General features: G+C 37.7%; 1 protein-coding gene across 1 annotated transcript; it reads right to left on the bottom strand.

The window, feature by feature from the left end:
* Positions 1 to 818: 818 nt before the first annotated feature.
* c23h12orf56 (chromosome 23 C12orf56 homolog) lies at positions 819 to 17016 on the bottom strand. The gene is made up of 14 exons (XM_041780344.1): positions 16588 to 17016; positions 12202 to 12397; positions 11892 to 11907; positions 7452 to 7665; positions 6932 to 7087; positions 5255 to 5343; positions 5021 to 5165; positions 3350 to 3444; positions 2484 to 2573; positions 2307 to 2394; positions 2152 to 2226; positions 1897 to 1974; positions 1407 to 1588; positions 819 to 1204 (listed from the first exon to the last, which is right to left on the bottom strand). Exons 1-14 carry the CDS (start codon positions 16837 to 16839, stop codon positions 1054 to 1056), a joined length of 1827 nt encoding a protein of 608 aa, XP_041636278.1. The 5' UTR covers positions 16840 to 17016; the 3' UTR covers positions 819 to 1053.
* Between the last annotated feature and the right edge of the window lie 3103 nt (positions 17017 to 20119).

Below are 20119 nucleotides of genomic sequence, written 5' to 3'. Positions count from 1 at the left end.
ATCAGTCTTTCACTCGTGAGGTGCCATTTCATAACAAGACAATTAACAAAGAAGCCAGGCCAAGATTTTACTGTTGAATTATTTATGAAGACCCAGCATTAATCCACCATGAGCTCAACATTGAGCAACATTTAGCAAAGTTACAGATGCAAAGAAACAGCCATGTTGGATAATATACTGACCATATACTGATCAACAATCCTGAGTAATAAATAAATAAGTTAAAAAACCACAGATTTTACCTCTTTGGTACACTAATGAAAACATTGCGAGAAACTAAGAAACAGCCAGTTTATTTACCCAAATTGAAATATTTCTGCAATTATTCCACAGATTTTCATGAAACTTTGTACAGATATTTGTGGTTCTTAGAGGATTAACCACGATGTCTTTGCTGATCTTCTTTGGGCACTATCATGAAATGGGCGATTGTGATGTTTGGTTGAATTTCTCTGTAAAAGTTGGATCAACTGCCTTTGAGTAGTTATAAACATTTGTGTTCCTCACATGAAAAACTTTAGTAGTTTTAGCAATTCTGTCTTTTTTAATGAAAATTCAACCAACACTGATGACAAACATTAGCCAGAATTTTTTCTTTGGCTGTGTCCAAAATTGTATAGTACTACTAGTACCATATACTAGTAGCAGAATACTACTCCACAAACATTTCTGCTTTATACCACCATATCAGGCTTGTGGGTTTTTTAGTATGCCGTTAGAAGACTCCTGATTTTATTTCACTTGTCCTGAATCTCCTAAAAAAATGACACAGCACAAGTTTATGTAGAAGAATGTTCATTCAGACATGAAGACTGGGATGAGTTCAATGCAGAGTTCCTTTCTTTATTTTCAAAATAAATTAGACACCTAACTGACAAAGCAAACCACTACGATACCTGAGATTTGTGTTTTACTTTCTGTCCTCCCTTGTATTGTTTCTGCACTACAATGTAATTTAAGAACTAAATATACACAGCAGAAGACAGCTGAGCCTCTATCAGTAGTAGTTCATTCACAGCACAGTATCCTTCGTTTCAGTCAAGGCACACACTGTCACAGTCCTTTTTCAGATGTAAGTGCACAAGTATTCATGTGTGATGATTTGTGCAGAGTCAGGATCTGCTTGACCAGGTGTAGGGTTGGTTGACTGATCAGGTAGTGAGGCGGAAGCTTCTCCTCTGCACATGAAATCTTCACCGAGTACCTAAGAGTAAGAAACAAGGATCCTTTAGAACTAACGTTTCATCCAGCCTCCTCATCCTTCTGTGATTCCTAGAGTATAAGTGACTGTACATAAATACCATCATTAAAGCTTTTTCCCATGCAAACTTCCCTTTAACTTTCAGAAAATGGAAGACTGAAAGATTGCCATTCCGAGTCTTAAGCAAGAATAAAGCAGCACCAACCTGAACTCCTCTCTAAAGTGTGATCGCAGATGTTGTGCCAGCTGGTTGTTGTGCTGCAAGCAGGCCAGCAGGAGGCGACAGCGCTGGTACAGAAGAACGGCCTGAGCAGGACTCAGAAAGGGCTCCTGTATGTCCGACAGGACCAGCACTACATGCTGAGCCTGGTAGCTGATGAAGTCCAACTGCAGAGAGAGGAGTCCAGATTTAGAGTTCTTCGGCATGTCAGTTAGACTTTAATAAACAGCTATTTGTATGAAATGTATGACATCCAGACAAGTATTGTAAGGTCTATGGGCCCAGATCCAAGTCAGGTTTTTTCTTCAACTAAAATGACTAAAAAAGTCCTTTGTTTCTACGAAGAAGACAGGATGAGTTAAAAACAGATCTTTGATATTAAAAAAAACTGACGTTAAGTTTTAATCCAGGAGACTAAGACTAATCATGTATACTGTGACTAATGCATGAACAGAGTAAAAGTGAGAAAGTTTACCAGGTGAGGATGAGGCTGCATCACCCTGAGGATCCAACCAACAGACAGGAAGTTGCCAGCAGGCGAGCATCTGCTTGCCTGAAAAAAAGGCAAAGTTTGTCCCAGGTTAGGTTCAAATGTTTAGACTTCCCACAAGTCCTGTGGCTTTTTCTCAGAAACATCCACTATTTGTCTTTGTCCATTTTTACCCTGAGACGAACTCTATCGACCCAGCTACAGTGGATGTTTGGAGTGCAATGTCAATAGCAAACTCACCTCTTGACCTAAAAGCAACATTTCAAAGAACAGAGAGCAGGCGGCATCCAGGTAATCAGCTAGTAAGGCCTGAAGCTGGGAGAAATAAAAGAATTAGATCAGATACAACCTGAGGAAAATTAAACAGATTTCTGAGATTAAGGGGAGCAGGTTACCTCACAATCTGCCAGAGATCCCTGGGTTTCTGTTTGCAGCTCAGGGTCACAAATCAAGGCAAGCAACATCCTGGAGGCAAGGGCACCTCTGCAGAGAGGAGAAAAAAAATTAACAGATATTTTATTTATACATTTTATAACTCTGATACAGAAACAGGACACAGGTTAGGGGTTTACTTTTTGGCAGAGAGCAGGATGTGTCGGGCTGGTTCAACCTCCGTCTCTCTGAACATGACGGCCAGAGTCTGCACGATCAGAGTGCTCAGCCTGGGCAAAAAGATTAGACTATTAGCCAGAAAAGATGGCACATAATACTACTTTGTAAAGTAACAATACTTTAATAGGATCTTATTTAAGACTGATTTATTTGAACAACTTTCTCCTCAGTGATATGTTCTGCTTGCCCCCTAGTACGGTAGTGGAGCTATCAAGCCAGCGCTACACTAGGTTTATTTACTTAAAAGTACACCACTGTTATCTCTAAACGCAAGGTTATATTCTAATGAGGGAGAAAAGCTGCTAAAAAGGCACACAGACTGCCTCCTCTGCACTGGTATGTATCCCTGCACGCTTAGTGCAGTGAAGCAGCTGCTTGCTGTACAGGGGTGAAGGTTCAATTGCCTCAGTGCACTGTGTGATGGTGGCAGCTGCACTTGCAGCCATGAGAGTTCATGTTATACACTGGATTTTATATGTTTTGTTTTACAGGAAATGTAGGCCATAAAATAAAGATAAAGTTAGTCAATTTAAAGTTAGTCAATTTTCCACTCTTTGACATTAATGAACAATTCAGAGAAAAAATATTTATCTACGGAGCAAAATCACTTCTTAATAAAAAAAAATGAGACACAGATTTAGTTAAAACCACTGAAGAACCACTAAACATCATGAACTTTTACTGACTTTCAAATTTAAAGCCTTTCCCTTAAGTTAAATAAGTGTGTTGTATAAAAAACAAAGCAGCTTATAGCCTCTGACAGTATTAAGGTGTTGGATTTGACACGGTTTATCTCTCTCTCTCACACACAGACAGGGGAGCTTACAGTAGTTGATCTGCCGTGTAGACTCCGCTGAGGCTCTGACAGCCGTGTAGAGATTCCTCCAGAGTTTGAACAAGGAACACGCACACCTCACTAGACTGACACACAAAACAGAGTACAACTTCACCTGACTGAAAGCAGATTAAACCTGTAGTCTACAGTGCCATTTTTTTACTGAAAAGACAGCCAGAAGTGATAAATTTAAATTCACATCTTCTATAAACTTCTGGAATGATTCATCACAGCGTCCCTTAAACTTTACATTTTTTCAGGTTTACTTTAAGTTTTCAAGGAGAGTCATCCTCTTTAGTGGCTAAAAAACCTCACATTTGTCATATTCTAATAATCATACAGTTTAAATTTCAAGCAAAGTTAGGTACGTAAGTAACAGATTTTCTAATGTATGAATCCTGTGATATGCTGTTCTTATAGTCACACCATAGTTAAGCTATATTATCAGGGCTGCAGCTGGAAGCTACTAACTGTTGCCTCCCTGCTCTCACAGTGATGGAAAATAAAGGCACTACTAATGCTCTGAATGTTTCACTCCACTTAAAAGACTAAGACAGCTCAGTGGAGAAATCAAAAGAGGTCTGCACCTCGTGATAGTAAACATTTCTTTTCTTTGTTATACTGTTTCTTTTAGCTATTTGCATTTACTCTTCAGTCTGTAGCAAGTAATTCTTTTCTGTTGTTGACATAATGCCATTACTTATTGAAAGACCCTTGTTTTAAAGAAAAAAATGTATAATCTTTGCCCTGAAAAAAAAAATACATATAATAACATATAAGGGGACCATTTCTGTGCTTTATATAGAGGTCTTACTGTACCTCACATATTTTGCAATGTTTTCATAGACATAGACATTTTTGATTTTTATAATTGTTACAGGACTTGTCTTGTCATTGTGACTGTCATAGGTTGTAAGTTCAATCGCCCAAACTCACCTCCATGACATTGAAGCCCCCACACACACCAACAGTTTTTCCAGCGAATTCAGACCAGTACTGCTCAGCACTCAGAAGCACCCACCTCCTTCTCAGTACTACTTGTTTTGAATTGAGGACTCTGTTCAGTAAGAATGGGACCCCATAAGGCGCATTTACTAAACAGAAAACTGTTGTTTTGACGTCTTTCATAAATTTCTCATAATGAGGGAGAAAAATATTTAAAAGTGCTCTTTCATGATCACCCTGGAAGAGCCCCCAGAGCACAGGGGCATTCTGGGACCACTTCCAGTGCAAATGTGGAAGTGCACTTTTAGATGCATGTCTCCCTCATTATGCATAATTTTTGAATGAAAACAAAACGTGACTTTTCCTGTTTAGTTAATACACGTAATGAAGTCCCGTGTTTATTGAACAGAGTCCTCAATATAAAACAAGAGGTAAACAGTGGAGCAGGGCAGCTCTGGTCTCTACTTATTATATTGTGTTAATTTTTTGGTTTATGGCCTCACTGTGGCAGAATTTTACACAGTGTGCATTTAAGAAAGCAAAATAATTCAAATTTAAGCATGCAATTCATTCTGCAATTTAATATTAAAATTCAGCAACTCATTACAATTTTCATCATTTTAATTTGATTTAATTCTTTAATCATTTAACAACCCTGATTTTAGGTGTAAATAATGGTGCATTTCACTTAAACAACCAGGCATTTGAACGTCTCACCCTCCAGAAGAGTCTGCGCAGAGTGACATTACGGTGAGCGGCCGTTCTCAGCTCCTGCAGCAGCAGGTAGAGACTCTCCACACTGATCTCCTCCTGCAGGAGCTCAGCACTCAGCTGACCGAACAGGTGAGCTGTCCGCTCCAGGCTGCACACACACATCACACACAGAGTAGGTCATTAATAACTCAAGCTTCTCCAACAATCCAGTCCAGTGTTACAACAGATTTCTGTTACCTGATAGAAGGAGGTCGTCTATCAGAAGACGAGTCAGATGAAATGCTGCACCGTCGCCTGTGGAGTGGGTCTAACAACATAGTGGACCTCTGAAAGCACACACATAAAACACATCTAACGTAAATCCTCAAATATTTACTCTTATAATAAGCTCTTTTTTCCCCATCTTCTTTTCGCAAGTAAACCATCTCTGCTGTCAGTGACCTAGAACAAACCTGGTTCGTTTATCCGTTGGCTAACTTTCCTGTCTGCCAATTGCTCTCTGTGTTCTACAGCAGTGGTTCTCAAACTGGGGTCTGGGGACCCCTGGGGGTCCGCAAGTCACAGTTTGGGGGTCCCTGAATTAATTCAAAATAAATTATTAAATGCTATGTCATTAAAAAGCAAATAAATACATAAAGGGACCAAAGCGCCATGAAACAACTGTACTAAACTAATGACTCCGACATCAGTCAGCTTTAGGCCAACAAAAACTCAGATATGATTGTGACATATCACCTAAATCTATCACTCCTTGCCGGTCCAGCTAGCATTAATGGATAAATATTTAAGCGCGCCCACTCCATAGAGTGATGCTAGGCTCAAACCAGCTAAACTGAGAGAATATGATGACAGCTATCTGGAGTTTGGTTTTATTGAGAACAGCGAAGAGCGGAAGACTAAAATGTGTTGTGTGTCTGTTTGCAAATGAAGCCATGAAGCTCGCCAAGCTAAAGCGTCATCTGATCACAAAGCATGCAGAGTTTAAAGATTTTTTCTGATGACAGGGCAACGAAAATGGCAGTTAACATATGTTTAATCAGTGTGAGGGTTATGTGGGGGTCCTTGGAAAATTTTCTGCCCTGTAAGGGGTCCCTAGCCCCGAAAAGTTTGAGAACCCCTGTCGTACAGTTCAAAAACATTAAACGCTAGGCTGGAAACACTTGAGAATCAACATGTTAACCCTTGATAATACCAATAACATAAAAGGGCCATGACACATAACAAAACATAATAATATAATATGTTGACTACTGGTTCGTATTTGAACATTTACAGTACTTTTTCTTTATTACATACAAATATATAGTACCAGCAGTTTGAGTTGTCACACAAGCCTTGTTGACAATATAATTGATGTATCTGTATTTTTCCTAGATCTAGTACTTAAGCATGTGTGAATAAAAGGTTGTACAAAATGTTCTGTCTCAGGAGGAAACTACTCTGTCCGACTGCCAGAAATACTCACAAGAGCACCAAATGTGGATTAATCCACTGCTGAAAATAGTCCCTGGCACTACAAACTCCCGTGAGTGTAACACTTCCAGCAGTGACCAGTTTTTTTATTTCTTGGAAATTACTAATCAATTGTGTTTAAAGTAAACCTTTAATTTGAATTTTTAAAGGTGTTTTCACAAAGATCAAGCACAGATCAAGATTTAAATTAAGTCTCTCAAATATAAAGGAAAGCAGTTATTTGATCCTACACTTTTAATAAAGCCTATCAGACATATTGTGTGTGCATTAAAGCTGTATAACCAATCAGTTTTTGATATTCAGCTTTAGTAAAACTCCTAAGAATAAAGTGAAAAGTATTTCAGAAGATCAAAAAAGCTCTAAGCTTTTTTCTAATCAGAGATTTTAAGACAACATGCAGATCCTAAGGCTTAATCTGCATATGTCCCAATTGTCACTCACAATAATGAAGCTGTTCCATGAACTCTGTAGATGCAGATAAAGTCTGGACGTTTGCGACACGGCATAAAGGTGCAGCTCAGCCTCTCTCTCCTCTTTGTTATTCACTCCATCCCTCCTCAGCAGGCGAGACAAGACTGACCCAATCCTTCTTGGTACCTGAAACATCCCATGAACACAAACAGGGTTTTTTTCTTCTGTCTTAAATAAAACAATCAATGCAAATATCTGCACTTCAATATAAATTAAGGGTTTGCCTGATTATTTATGAAGTATTTGAAACAAGTTAATCAAAAAGATAAGCTCTGGTTCCTTTGAAGCTATCAAAGATGTTCTTTATGCTTCAGCTCAAAACATCTAAAAAAGCTTTAAGTTGTTTTGATGCTGCACAGCAGGTTTTTGATCCACTTTTTTGAATGATAATGACAGACAGCCTTTAGTGTCTGGTGTGTCGGTTATTTAGATCTCAGTGAATAAAAGCCTTGATGGCTACCCCTCCATTTATCCTTCCCACCATCTGTACCTGTCCACTCTCCATGATGTTCAGTCTTTGATCCGAGGGTGACAGAGATAAAGAGGGAGAGCTGGAGAGGGAATAAATAGAGGGGGTTTTTGAGGGAGGATGAGGGGGAGGATGTGGGACTTTCAGGAAACCCAGGGACTCTGGGTTTGGCCAGGAGGCAGAGCGTGTGGGTGGTAACATGTGGACCTCTTCTATTCCGTCTTCACTTTGGTTACTAAAATAAACAAAAAATAAAGAGGAAAGAAATGTATAATGACATAATTCTGTGTTTTACATATGACTAGCATGTATTATTAACTAAATGCAAACAACTGACCGAACAAAGATAGAAAATTTGTAGTGATATGATTACATGCTGCTCTCAGCGCAGCCAGTCTTTTTTTATTTGAGCTAAAGGTTAAAGGTACCCAATTTTCGGCTTATATTGATGCAAAATGTTGATAAGCTTTAAGCTTCTATTTCCTCCTGCAAGAACAGATTTGTTTGTTTTTGCACCAGTGATAAGATAAAATAAGGCTAAATCACAGAAGCAGTGTAACTCAATAGCAGTATTGATAAGTTCAAACATTATTGAGTCCCAGGTTTTCAAAAATACAGAGCTGGGATTTTATGTACCCATAGTTGCATAATGGACCATATTGCTACTTACCATTGCAATAAAATACATGAATGATATTATGAGTCTTCTTGCTTGGTTATTAAAGAACATGTACTTCTCAACTCAAAACATACAAATAATTAGTTGTACAAAAAATACAGAACGTAATATTCTCCAAAAATAAAAGGTTTTCCTCTTTTTGAAAATTGAAGTACTTGTACAAAGTGCCAATGCAGTGGCACTATTGTAAACTTTAAGGCCTTTCTGGCAGGCAGGGAGGCAGAGATGTTATGCTTTAAACATAAAGCAAGCATTCAGTTGTCAATTTTTTCCACAATAGTTTGCAAAAACCCCTGTTTTCCTTGTTTTTATGTTGATCTTATTAAAATGAGAGACATAAAATCCTCATTCTCCTCAATACAACAGTTCATATCTAATTTGCAATCAGTCGAAATAATCCCAATTAGATATTTTTACAAAACTGTTCAGCCTTAGTTATATCTACCAAATACCGTGCTTGTTCTGATATAGAATGTTTTATTGCTTGTTTGTTGAGAAATACACAAGATGAAGAAATTAAAAAATAATCACATTAAATTGTAATCACAATATTGGGGGGATAACAATTAGATTGTTTTTTTCCCCAAAATCTTTCAGCCCTAATTTAAATGAGCAATTTTATGTAAATGTATGGCACTTTAATCCCACTGGTTGCTGTTAACACCAATCAGCTTCATGGAAACATTCATGGTTTTGTAACCAATGAGCAGTGTGCTTGCCTCATAAAGGAGCTCTAACTTCTACTGTCTGCTGTCTAACTATTCTGACATCTGTTCATACATAGTAGCAGGGATGTAATGATACAATACCTGGTTTTACAACTATAAAATTGGGACAAATATTGACAATTTAAAAGAATTTGATTTAAAAAACCTATAGTATATTACAGTCATTTTTTATGAAACATAGTTTCTTGATGGTTTTGAAGCACTTTCATGTCCCTAAAGATAATTTCTTTGGATATGTCTGTGCATTTGGTTAATGACCTCCCAGGAGTCAGCTAAACTGGAGTATGAAACACTGTTTACATCACACACATCACGTTTTATCGCTGTGTGGCATCTGTGTCACCAAGCAACAATTCAGCCTTCAGCAACTGTAAATCTGTTCACGCTTCCCTTGTCTCTTCAGTCAACAAAACTGCTTCCTGACTGATGCACATGGGACGTTCTTAAACATACAACACAGAGGAATTACAGAACAAACAATCCCACAAGACACCAAAGAATCAAAAACAGGATACAAAGAACAAAATGATTCTAAATAGGTACTGTTATTCATTCACTCAGAGCAAAAGTATAAACATTCTCTAAAGTTGTAGCCCTTAATATCAAATATAGTTTATTTTCTATGCAAATGAAGGAAAAATATTGCTTTTGTGAAGTCCTTCTATATTTTAAACTCACATCTTGAACAAATAAATAAATGTTACTCTTAAAAATGTGAAATGAGTCATTTGAATTGTTTTAAATTTTCTCAATGATAAAGATGGGTAAACTGAGGTGAAACACGTCTGCATAAATCATGAGCTACCTGAGACGATCTTTACAGAGCTCCACAGAGGAGGCTGCTTTCACCTGTCGCATTATTTAAATATTTTCAATCTGAAAGTGGAAGATGATATCTGACATTTAAATGATGAATGCAGCCTGAGAAACACACATATACAAACGCAGGTATGTCCTCTTAAAGCTCGTATAGTTCGACCCTCCCTCTCTCCCGTAGTCCTGCAGACAAACACAGCTGTAAAGGTTTTATAGCTGAAAGAGTTTGTCTGTCTCCACGACTCCCAGCCTGAAACTCTACAGCACATTTTAGAAAAAAAAGGGTAAAGAAAAAAATACAGAAAGCTGCAACATTAGAGACAGTTAAAAAATGCACATCAAGAAATTATTTTAAATTGGAATAAAATTAGCAAATGATTGGAAAAAGGCCCTAAATTAGCTTTTATTTCACATGCCTCAGGATCAGCGTTGGTCCTTTTGGTCGTGCTGGAGGAATCATGGAGGCTATTTAAGCCAAGGTCAAGCCCTTACCCCAAAAAATAAGATTCTCAAGGGGAAACAAGGCTTTTCTGCTCTGAGATTGTCAAAATTATATTTGCACAAATGTGTATTAGTCTACCAAAACAGTGTACGCCCATGTGCCTGTTGTTTCACGCCACCAACTCCTTCAAATATGACATGTATAATACAATGTTCGAGTCTTTTTGCAGATTTTACAACTGCTAATGAAACATTATTGTCTGTATGAGGAATTTTCTGAAAACGGAAGGATCCTCTGGGGACTATGATCTACATAAAACTACACGTCAGTTCAATAATTCAATTTTCTAAATCTTGTGAGGTAAACGCTCTGTTAGAGTAGCTACATAAAATCAATTCAGATGCAGTTATTAATAATTCTGTACTAATTATTACATGTGTATAGAAATAGGAGGCTAAATTATCCTGTGTGATCCTTACTTCAAACAGAAATGTTTGTTTTTGTTGTCTGACTTGTGTCAGAGCTATTATTTGCACAGTGTGTTTAACAAACACAAAGGTGCTGCAGGTCAAACTCTCACAAGCATTGCTTTGCATTTGACCAAAATACATCACTGTTCTGTGTCGTCTAGTTGTGCAGAATATTTTACACAATTTCAGTATTTTTTTCTACATGTAAATGTATTTTTCTACCCCTGACATATTTTATTTTCTACTCGTGCAATATATTCTTCTACTTGAGCAAAATAATTTTGTACTCATGAGATACTTTCTCTTCTAGTGCTGTTATATTCCTGCCTGTGCAGTGTATTTTTCTAATCATCTTAAGTGGGCCACACACTACACGATAATCGTGATTTGTACCATTTGTAGGACTGAATCCACCCTTCCGACCAAAGTAAGCAAAGAGTGAATTTTTCCCACTTGGTCCAACTGGATATTGTAAATATAAAGCAGTCAATATTTACCACCAAAAATCCTGATGTGTGTGGTGGGCACCGAGGACAACTGAGCAGAAACAAGCATCAAACAGTGCTATGCCAATCAGGAAGCAAGCTAACTGGAGGAGGAAGTAAATGAAAACACAGCCATGATCCACTGTTATTTCTACATTTACCTGGAAGTCCTAAAAGTTAGCTAACTGTGCCAAACAGAATACATTGTTTTTATTCAGCATTGCTGAGCCCCCTGATTTGATCTCTCCCGTGGGGCCATTTAGGAATCACTGGTCTACAAAGAAGGTGGAGGAGAAACTGATCTGACTTATCTTTTCAAGGGTTAAGTTTCCAGGTCTGAAGTAGCTGCAAATACCATGACCTGATTCTGGTGGAAACTCTGATGGGGAGCGTTCCAAAACATAGGTTGCCAATGCGAAAAAAGGCAGGTGTGCACACAGACTTTTACTGTGACGCCTGAATGTGAAATATTTAAGGTAGAGAATATCCTGATTTTGTATAAAAACAGAAAAGGCTATCTTTTGTATTTCTAACATGCCTTCAGGTCATTTGAACAGACCCCCCAAACACACATCATCACTCATTTGCCTTGATTTTGAGTCATATTCTGAACCCCCCATTATTGACAAGAATCCTGCCAACTTTAATAAAGATAGGATCAAATTTAATGTAATTCGACTGTTTAAACCTGCAGGAGGTGAATGATTTTAACTATTTATAAGAGATTGTTAAAAAGTAAGAGCCACCACAGGCAGTCTCAGCTTCCAGACATGAGTATCACCTAACAAACCAGAGATTGTGTTTGTGTCAAACTGTGTGTGTCTGTTGGTGTAATGCTTACCTGTGAGCAGGATATCCTGGGGGGGGGGGGGAGACACATGATGATTAATGTTACAGGTAAATCAAGAGAGGAACTAATTTCACATAGAGAAACTGAAATGTAATCTATTGGCATTGTTACAATCTAAGTTTACAAGAAATTTACTTCATATTCAATGCAAAGCGTTAACATTTTAAAAAAAATCTTGACCCTTCTGGCTATAATTTCCTTTCCTTTGTTATTTCTGCAAATTTTATCAAGTCATTTTTACAGTTGTGATGTCTAAACAGCCTTTTCCTCTCTATTAAAGCAGGTAAACACTTGTCTTTACCTTCTAAGGTGTGTGTTATTGTCGGGCAGTGGCTATTTCTGCGGGAAGGCGGGACTGCAGGAAAAAGACCCTCCCTCTTGTCTCTCCCCAGCCAATCACGACCCTTTGCAGCAGGCTTTTCAGTGAGGTAGGTGATACGAATGTGCTGGCATTGCTCTCTGTCTTTACCACTGAGGAAATCTGGAAGGTCATTCACCTGTGGTCAAATAAAAGAAAGAAAGAAATAAGGATGTGCAAACTGTAAATAAAAAAATCACTTGTGCTTTTGTAGCCCTTTCCTAGTTGTCTGACAACTCAGAATGCTTTTTACACCACCTATAAAACCAAGTGATAGAAAAATAAGCATCAGTGAGATCCAAATGTCAAACTAATACAGCTCTAATGATGTAGGAACAAAACTGTATTATTCATGGACTATTGATTTAATTACACATTTCTCGCTTTAATTATTGGTGGTAAATCTATGGCCACTTTATCATATTTCATCCAGTGCTGCTGATTGTATTGAAAGGAAGCCAACTCCCTGACTGTAAACCAAATCTACCAGGGCATAAATAAAGTTACTTTACCTTACTATTCACACATTGTTGGTGGAGACTGTGATGTAAAGTGTCAGTCAGTTAACTAATCCCATTCATACACATTCACACGCCACCGCTGCAGCAGTGGGAGCAAGTTGAGGGCAAGTGTCTTGCCTAAGGACACATCTACATGTGACTGCAGGAGCTGGGGAATCAAACCCCTTCTGATTGAGTGACAAGTGATTCTATCACTGATCCACAGCTGATAGAAATAACTAGATAGAATTAAAGAAACAGTGCTGAAGAAATACATTATCTAGAGCTAGATTCCTTTTAAAGTCTATGGTCTATATAGATAGAGAGACTGATAGATAGACACTTTAATAATCCTGGGGGAAATTTAACTTGCTTGGTAATCAGGGTAAATGATAATTTTGAAGTGTGTATTTCTCAACTCAAAACATACTGATAAGAGGTAACATAAAACCTGACCTTCTAAATTACTGTTTTCAAAATAACCTGCATTTACAAAAAGTAAATGCTTTTCCTTTTTTGAAAATAAAGCTACTTTAACAAAGTGCAACAGTGGTACTACAAAGTTAAAGGCCTTTATGCTGGTATTTTTGGTAAACCTTTAAAGTACTTTTAATACAAAAATAATTGCAGCCTTTTATGCAATTATGTAATTGCACAGCTGACATCTCAACTGCAATTACAGTTATATTAATTCTTCAGCACTAGTTTCTGGGACTTCAATTTCTGTTGCCAAGGTTTCAAAAACAGATTTTAGTATTGATTGATTTTACTTGTATCATATTAAAGTTTAAAAATCAAGGATGTCAATGCTACTTATGCAGCTTTAAAGGTATAGCTATTTAGAAATGACAACAGATGATCAAGTCAGACTTAATTACTGTGATAGTTCTGCATCTTGTATAATTTGTTGACACTACAAGGATTTGATAAAGTGTTTTAGTCTCAGATTAGTCCAGGTCTTTTTATGGAGTCTTCCCAACAAGACAAGGGGAAAAAAAATAAAGAGGTAACACTTAATCCTCATCTTAATATAAAAACATCACACCCTCTGAGGCCACAGTGAGGGCAGCCCCATGCAGCCAGCACAGGCAGTAATCTGCTGCTTTAATGTAAACTGGATTAACTAAGTGTGGAAGCAGTTAAACCTTTAACCTCTTACAGACATGACATAACCAGATAAATGGTACTTACAGGCTCATTCAGCTCCACACACTGCTACTCTTTCAGATACTGTTTGTTATGTAGGTTTTATTATGCAGCATTGACTTTAATCTGTTTCCAGAGAGTACGGAGCGGTTAATTCACACCACAATCTGTAATCTAAGGATAAAGGTTTCCTGTTTAGTTCATGTTATTGGGTAAGAGTAAAGCATGGCATGCTGAAAACAAACTATGGGTCATTTAAAGTCACCACCTTGATCTAAATAGCTAATACATTATATATATATATTATATTATATTATATATATTAGCTATAATACAATATTTTGGGAATATTGGCTAAAAAATCCAATATTGTGCATCCTTAACAATCATGCCGTTAGATGTACTAGTCGGCAGTCTGCAGTTTGAATTTGTCAATGTTTGTTCAAATAGCTTCAAGTACTGACAGGCCGCCAATGCTCCTGTACAATTTCAAACAGTGTGCAGGAGTTTGTCTGCAATTTAAAAATATAAACTTAACACAAAAAGGAAATTTGTGTTTGGTACATTATGTCTTTGTTGTAACAATGCTTCTTGGTAATAAATCTTATACCGCTGGAAAGCCTGTTTATTACCCTTTCAAATGATGCCACATTTGTAAGGATCATGCATTTGTGGGATGTGCAGCAGAACTGAGTATGTGGGTTGCGCCCATGAAAAATGTGCCAAATCTTCTCTGCCAATGCCAAACAGCTTATTTTTCTGTTGCTATTGACTCTTGTTTTCAGCTTCTGGTATCCCCAGGTGCTGCCAATCAGGTGCCTGATTGGCAGCACCTGTGAGCATGGGCCCTGCTGCAGTGGTCAGTAGATGTCTGCTTCAAGAATCGGCATGCCATATTTGACTGATCTGAATAGGGCCTGTAGGTTGGGCGACTTCAAGCTGGTGTTCTGCAAAACCAAGTTGGGGCATTGTTTGGAGTGAACCCTAGCACCATCTCCAAACTGAAGGTCAAGTTCCATATAACGGGGAATGTCAGAGACAGGCCTCGAAGTGGGCGTCCCAAGAAGACAACAACCCTAGAATACTTTTTTCATCAGAGACTACCTCCAGAATTTGGGAGTGGAGAGGATGGAATGGCCTGCCAGCAGTCCTGATCTTAACCCCACTGAACACTTGTGGGATCAGCTTGGGCGTGCTGTTCATGCCAGAGTGACCACCACAACCACGTTGGCTGACTTGCGACAAATGCTGGTTGAAGAATGGGATGCCATCCCACAGCAGTGTGTGACCAGGCTGGTGACCAGCATGAGGAGGAGGAGCCAGGCTGTTGTGGCTGTGTATGGTTCTTCCATGCACTATTGAGGCTCCTGTTTGTTAAATGAATAAATTGTTAAATTGTCAATATGTCTTGTTTCTTCACACTTCAATAATCCAATCCACCAAACACCAAACAAGAGTCAATGGCAGAATCAGCTGTTTGGCATTGGCAGAGAAGATATGGCACATTTTTCATGGGTGCAACCCACATACTCAGCTCTGCTGCTCATCCCACAAATGCATGATCCTTACAAATGTGGCATCATTTAAAGGGTAACAACGAGGCTTTCCAGTGGTATAATATTTATTACCAAGAAGTATTGTTACAACAAAGAAATAATTTACCAAACACAAATTGCCTTAATTTTTGTTTTAAGTTTATTTATTTTCCTGCTATCCTCCTGTGTTGTGAACTAAATGTAGTTTGTTAAATCCTTCAGTAATTTTTGATATATAATTAGTCATCAAAATAACAGAGATTGCACTTTTTTAAAACATAGAATCATACAGCATTTTAAGAGAATTTAAAGCAAAGCTTGAGAGGCAAGAATAAAGCAGAGGATACTACCTGTACCCAAAATGTTAAACCATCAGGTCAATGGGTCCTTTTCGAATCATATTTAACATTCATCTTTCTTTGGTGTAGTGGTCAGGGGGCCCCAAATTTTCCAATGTGAGAAAGTGTCACCTGTTGATTTCACTTAAAATCTCTCAATTTCTGAAACTGGCTGTTAACCTGACAATTTAAGCCCTGGGATAAACGTCAAAATACTATTAGTAACAATAAAAACATAATCTCAGATATAATAATATTGAAAAAAATTCTGAATGTTATGTTTTAAGTATTTCCAGCACCTACAAATGTTCAATTTTCATTCAAACTAGTTTATAACTGCAACTTTGACATTATAAATACTGGAGGTACAGAGTCACGGCATCACGTGACAGTCAAATTGTTGATAATAAGTAATTAACGCTGTCCATCATTAACTATTATTTCATTTTAATTTTATTCCCTTTCTTCATTGGATATATCTATCACATTTAAAACATTACATCAGTGAAACTTCTGAATTTGAAAACCAAAATATTTCTGAAGCTTTTAAAAACAAACAAACAAAAAATAAGAGTAAGCTAATCGGAAAATTCGTCAAGGATGTTGAGATAATTCGTAGATGAGAAGAGACTTCACTGTTTTGGCACTTTATGGATCAAAAATAATGTTGTTGAAGTGAATAATAGATTTAGTAATGCCTCTCAGTTGTTGTCAGTCTATTAACCGTTCACTTTTAGTTTCATTCATAGTGTTTAAGTAGTTCTAACCGCCAGCTCAAACGTTATATTATAAATTTAACCGTTAGCTTACCAGTTCGATGTCCCGCACGCGCCTGTAGCTGAAGGCTGTTGTGAGCGTGCGTGGGGGGTACTCCGTCAGGTACACGCACTCATCACTCAGCACCACGTGCATGTACACCTTGTTGATGGTCTCTGAAATCACCACACACGGTTCATAAGCTCGTATCCTCTCGTACACAGCCCGCTCCGTGTTCCGCTTCAGGAATGAATCCAGCTTGATGTTCCGACGGGAGAGGAGGGTTCCGGAGCCGGTCCGAGCCATGACGGTACCGGCGGAGCAGTTACAACAAAGTTTGGGGCGTTATCCTCCACCTAGGCACGAGAAAGGGGCTCTGCTACGGCTGTCCATCCTTCGGGTTTGTACTAAAAGTCTGAAACTAAAGCACAGCTGAGACTACTACTCTGCTGCCCCTGTACACTACTGAGCAGGTAAACTGGCGCTGTGTGATTCCTTCTCAGAGAACTGCTCTCTGATTGGTCCGCGCAGCACGGAGGAACGACTCTGATTGGCTGGAATATAAACAGTTGTTTTATAATTTATACACGGCTCTATTTTATATAGTCGAACGAATCATATACTTCAAACCCAAACACTACACTTTCAGTATAATATTAAAGCTTTTATATGAATGTATTTATCTAATTCTTTGTTTAATTTTGTCTGGGAAAAAATAAAAAATACATTTAAAATAGCAACTTGAAGCTTAAACGTATTGCTTTATTTTATCTAAGTATAAAGTAGAATTTAGACTTTTAACATATATATATATATATATATATATATTTTCACTGTATTACTGTGAATTGTTCAGAACAATGTTTTTACTGAGGACTTGACCCTAGCAAAGATAACTGCTAGAAATGATCTAAATGATAATTAATGATAAAACTTAACTGTCCAGAATATATATGTTTAAAATATGTAGAGATGCACTTTATGGACAAAATCATGTAGCCACACCTGTTAATTACTGAATTCAGGTGTTTCAATCAGACCTGTTCCCACAGGTGTATAAAATCCATCACCTAGCCATGCAATCTCTATTTGTAAAGATTTGTGATAGTAGATGGGTCATTTAAAAGAATGTAGGAACCTCAAGTGTGGTACTGTGATGGATGCCTCCTTTGCAATAAGACGGTTTTATCCCTGCTGGATGGGGGCTCCATATTAAAGTACATGTATTTGACTACAGTGTCATTACAATCTCTGTTGGTGTAATGTACCCATCTTTTACAAGGCATAAAGAAAAACACAAACCGGAACAGACACGGCACATTAAAACAAAAAATGCAGTAATAATTACTAACAGAGATAGTACTATAAAATCTTTCACGTTCTTATTCAGCTGTATTTGAATGCTTTTAGATTGATTCAGTTTCCCCCAGTAAGGCTATTTTATTCTTGGTAAATTAGACTGGTGTTGAAATAGCAAATTTCGGTCTATTTAGATGTGCTCATTCCTTCCTTATTTCCTATTTATTTTTATTATTTGAATGTAAATGGTACCTTGAAAAATCATTGTACAATTTGAAGGTTATGACGGACTTAATTCAGAGAGAAAAGTAGGAGTATAAACATTTAATCAGGCAATTAAATGCTCAGATTTTACAACAAAAAGTTTATGCTGTGGCTTTCCATAAGTCTGAGTCTAAATAGTGTCCCTAGGGTTCCTGACATTTGCCACTAGAGGGCAGTAGATTCCAAACTACTGAAAAGGTGCTTCATCTCTGTTCATATTCCTCCTTTTTTTTAATTTACACTTGTATTTTCTGATTTATTTGTATCATCACCTGTAGTAGGGTTGATTTAATCCTGGAAAACTATTAAAACCTTTATCCTCTATCCTTCTTGTTTGCTCCGTCTCCCTCTTGGTGACCCCTCTGGCACACACAGACTCATTGAGGCGGTGGCTGCAGCTTTGAAGGGGAGCTTTGTAAATGGGCGAGGAGATGAACGCCAAATTGTTGACCAAAAACTCACACACCACACATACACAACATGAGGGCGATGAAGGCAATGTTGTTTAACAGAGCAGCACACACAGTCTTTTATCTGGCTCAGTAAGAGGACTGAGACACTATAGACATGCAAACCAGACTCCATCTAATCAGGGTATGAAACATACATTTTAAAAAATCCCTCAAGTTTAAGAGAACTCTAATTTCTTTATATTAGATGCAACTAAAGTCTTTTTAATGCAACTATAGATTGACGATTGTAGCCTAAAAGATGTGCAATTTTATCTATTAAAAAACAAAACACTAGAAAAATATGAGGCTAAACTAAAGTAGCATTAAGTAAATCTTTGATGAGGCATATCGGCTAAGTGTCATCACAGACATCCAGAACTGACCCTGCTTACTGTTAGGCTCTGTTACTCTTATGGCTGTGGTGCTGGTCAGCTGGATTGCACTGTCCGCCTTCATCATCCTCATCATCACAGTGTGTCCGTGGGCAGCTGCAAACAAAAAGTGGTGGGTTGACTGTCACACTGTCGTCTTTGTTCTGCAGAAGAAGAAACAAACAGTCACATTCCCACCAACAAGACAGGGAGAAAATAGCTCAGTGCCACACACATACACTGGTCTGGTTATGCTTGTTGTTGACCTTTATGGCATTTTGACGGCTGGTAGTGAACAGGGTCTGAAGTTTGCAGAAACTTAATTTTGTGTTTTTGAGGGTTTTTTTTTTTTTTTTGACAGGCTATACAAACCTAAAAATGACACATACACCCTATTTTTTTCATTGCTGTTACTTTTTAATTACACACATGGACAATCTTTGTTTATTTTAAGTTGTATGTAGTGTGATGGGTTTACTTGACCTCCTTAGAGATGAACTGTGTGATATTTATCAAGCTCAAAGTTAGAGAAGCACAGATATCAATCCCAGTATCAGGTATAAGTTCTTTGCAGATGATGTCACGCAGCAGTGGAAAACTGTGGGTCCATTTAGAGCTGTAAAGTACTAACTTTCCTCCGTTTCCATTTATTCCTAATGGCTGTCCATCACTTTATGCCCACATCAGGCATTCTGACGTCATTGGTGCTAATAGCAAGTTTGAGTACTAGTACTCATACTCATTAAACACTGCATTTACTCTGTATCATTCAAAAGCATGATGTTAGCCTCTCATTATGTGAGAATGCAGTCAAAGTTGGAGCTATGTCTACAATTGAACATTTTGATGTAAATGAGGATGATACAAGAAGAGGAGAATGAAAATGTACACTAATAAACTGTCATGAGGAGGGATAAAGAACATCTGATTAAAGAAAAAATCTAAATTATTTACAGAACAATTATGGTCAAGCTAATTTTACAAAATTAAAGTAATTTTCACAAACACTGGTGCATTTTAATGTATTTTTGAACCATAATTTCCCCACTTATGAGCAATACTTTTACTATGGTTGAATTAAATCTACTTGCATTATTGTAGCAGTGGACTAAACCATTTCGACATTTTTAAAGGGAGGTGCAGGGGGCCCCCAGTATTTTATTTTACTCCATCGGGTACGAATTTCAGTATGTTGACCAA

Source organism: Cheilinus undulatus, linkage group 23 (assembly GCF_018320785.1).
Source record: "Cheilinus undulatus linkage group 23, ASM1832078v1, whole genome shotgun sequence".
NCBI lineage: Eukaryota > Metazoa > Chordata > Actinopteri > Labriformes > Labridae > Cheilinus > Cheilinus undulatus.
This window is presented reverse-complemented; position numbering and strand designations above follow the sequence as displayed.

What these genes read in the sequence shown, in the direction of transcription:
- c23h12orf56 (XM_041780344.1), bottom strand. Translation starts at nt 16,839, where the DNA reads ATGGCTCGGACCGGCTCCGGAACCCTCCTCTCCCGTCGGAACATCAAG. An exon ending in AGACGACCTCCTTCTATCAG is followed by an intron (nt 5,166 to 5,254) that starts GTAACAGAAATC and finishes GTGTGTGTGCAG; the next exon opens with CCTGGAGCGGACAGCTCACC. An exon ending in CACTTTAGAGAGGAGTTCAG is followed by an intron (nt 1,205 to 1,406) that starts GTTGGTGCTGCT and finishes TCTTACTCTTAG; the next exon opens with GTACTCGGTGAAGATTTCAT.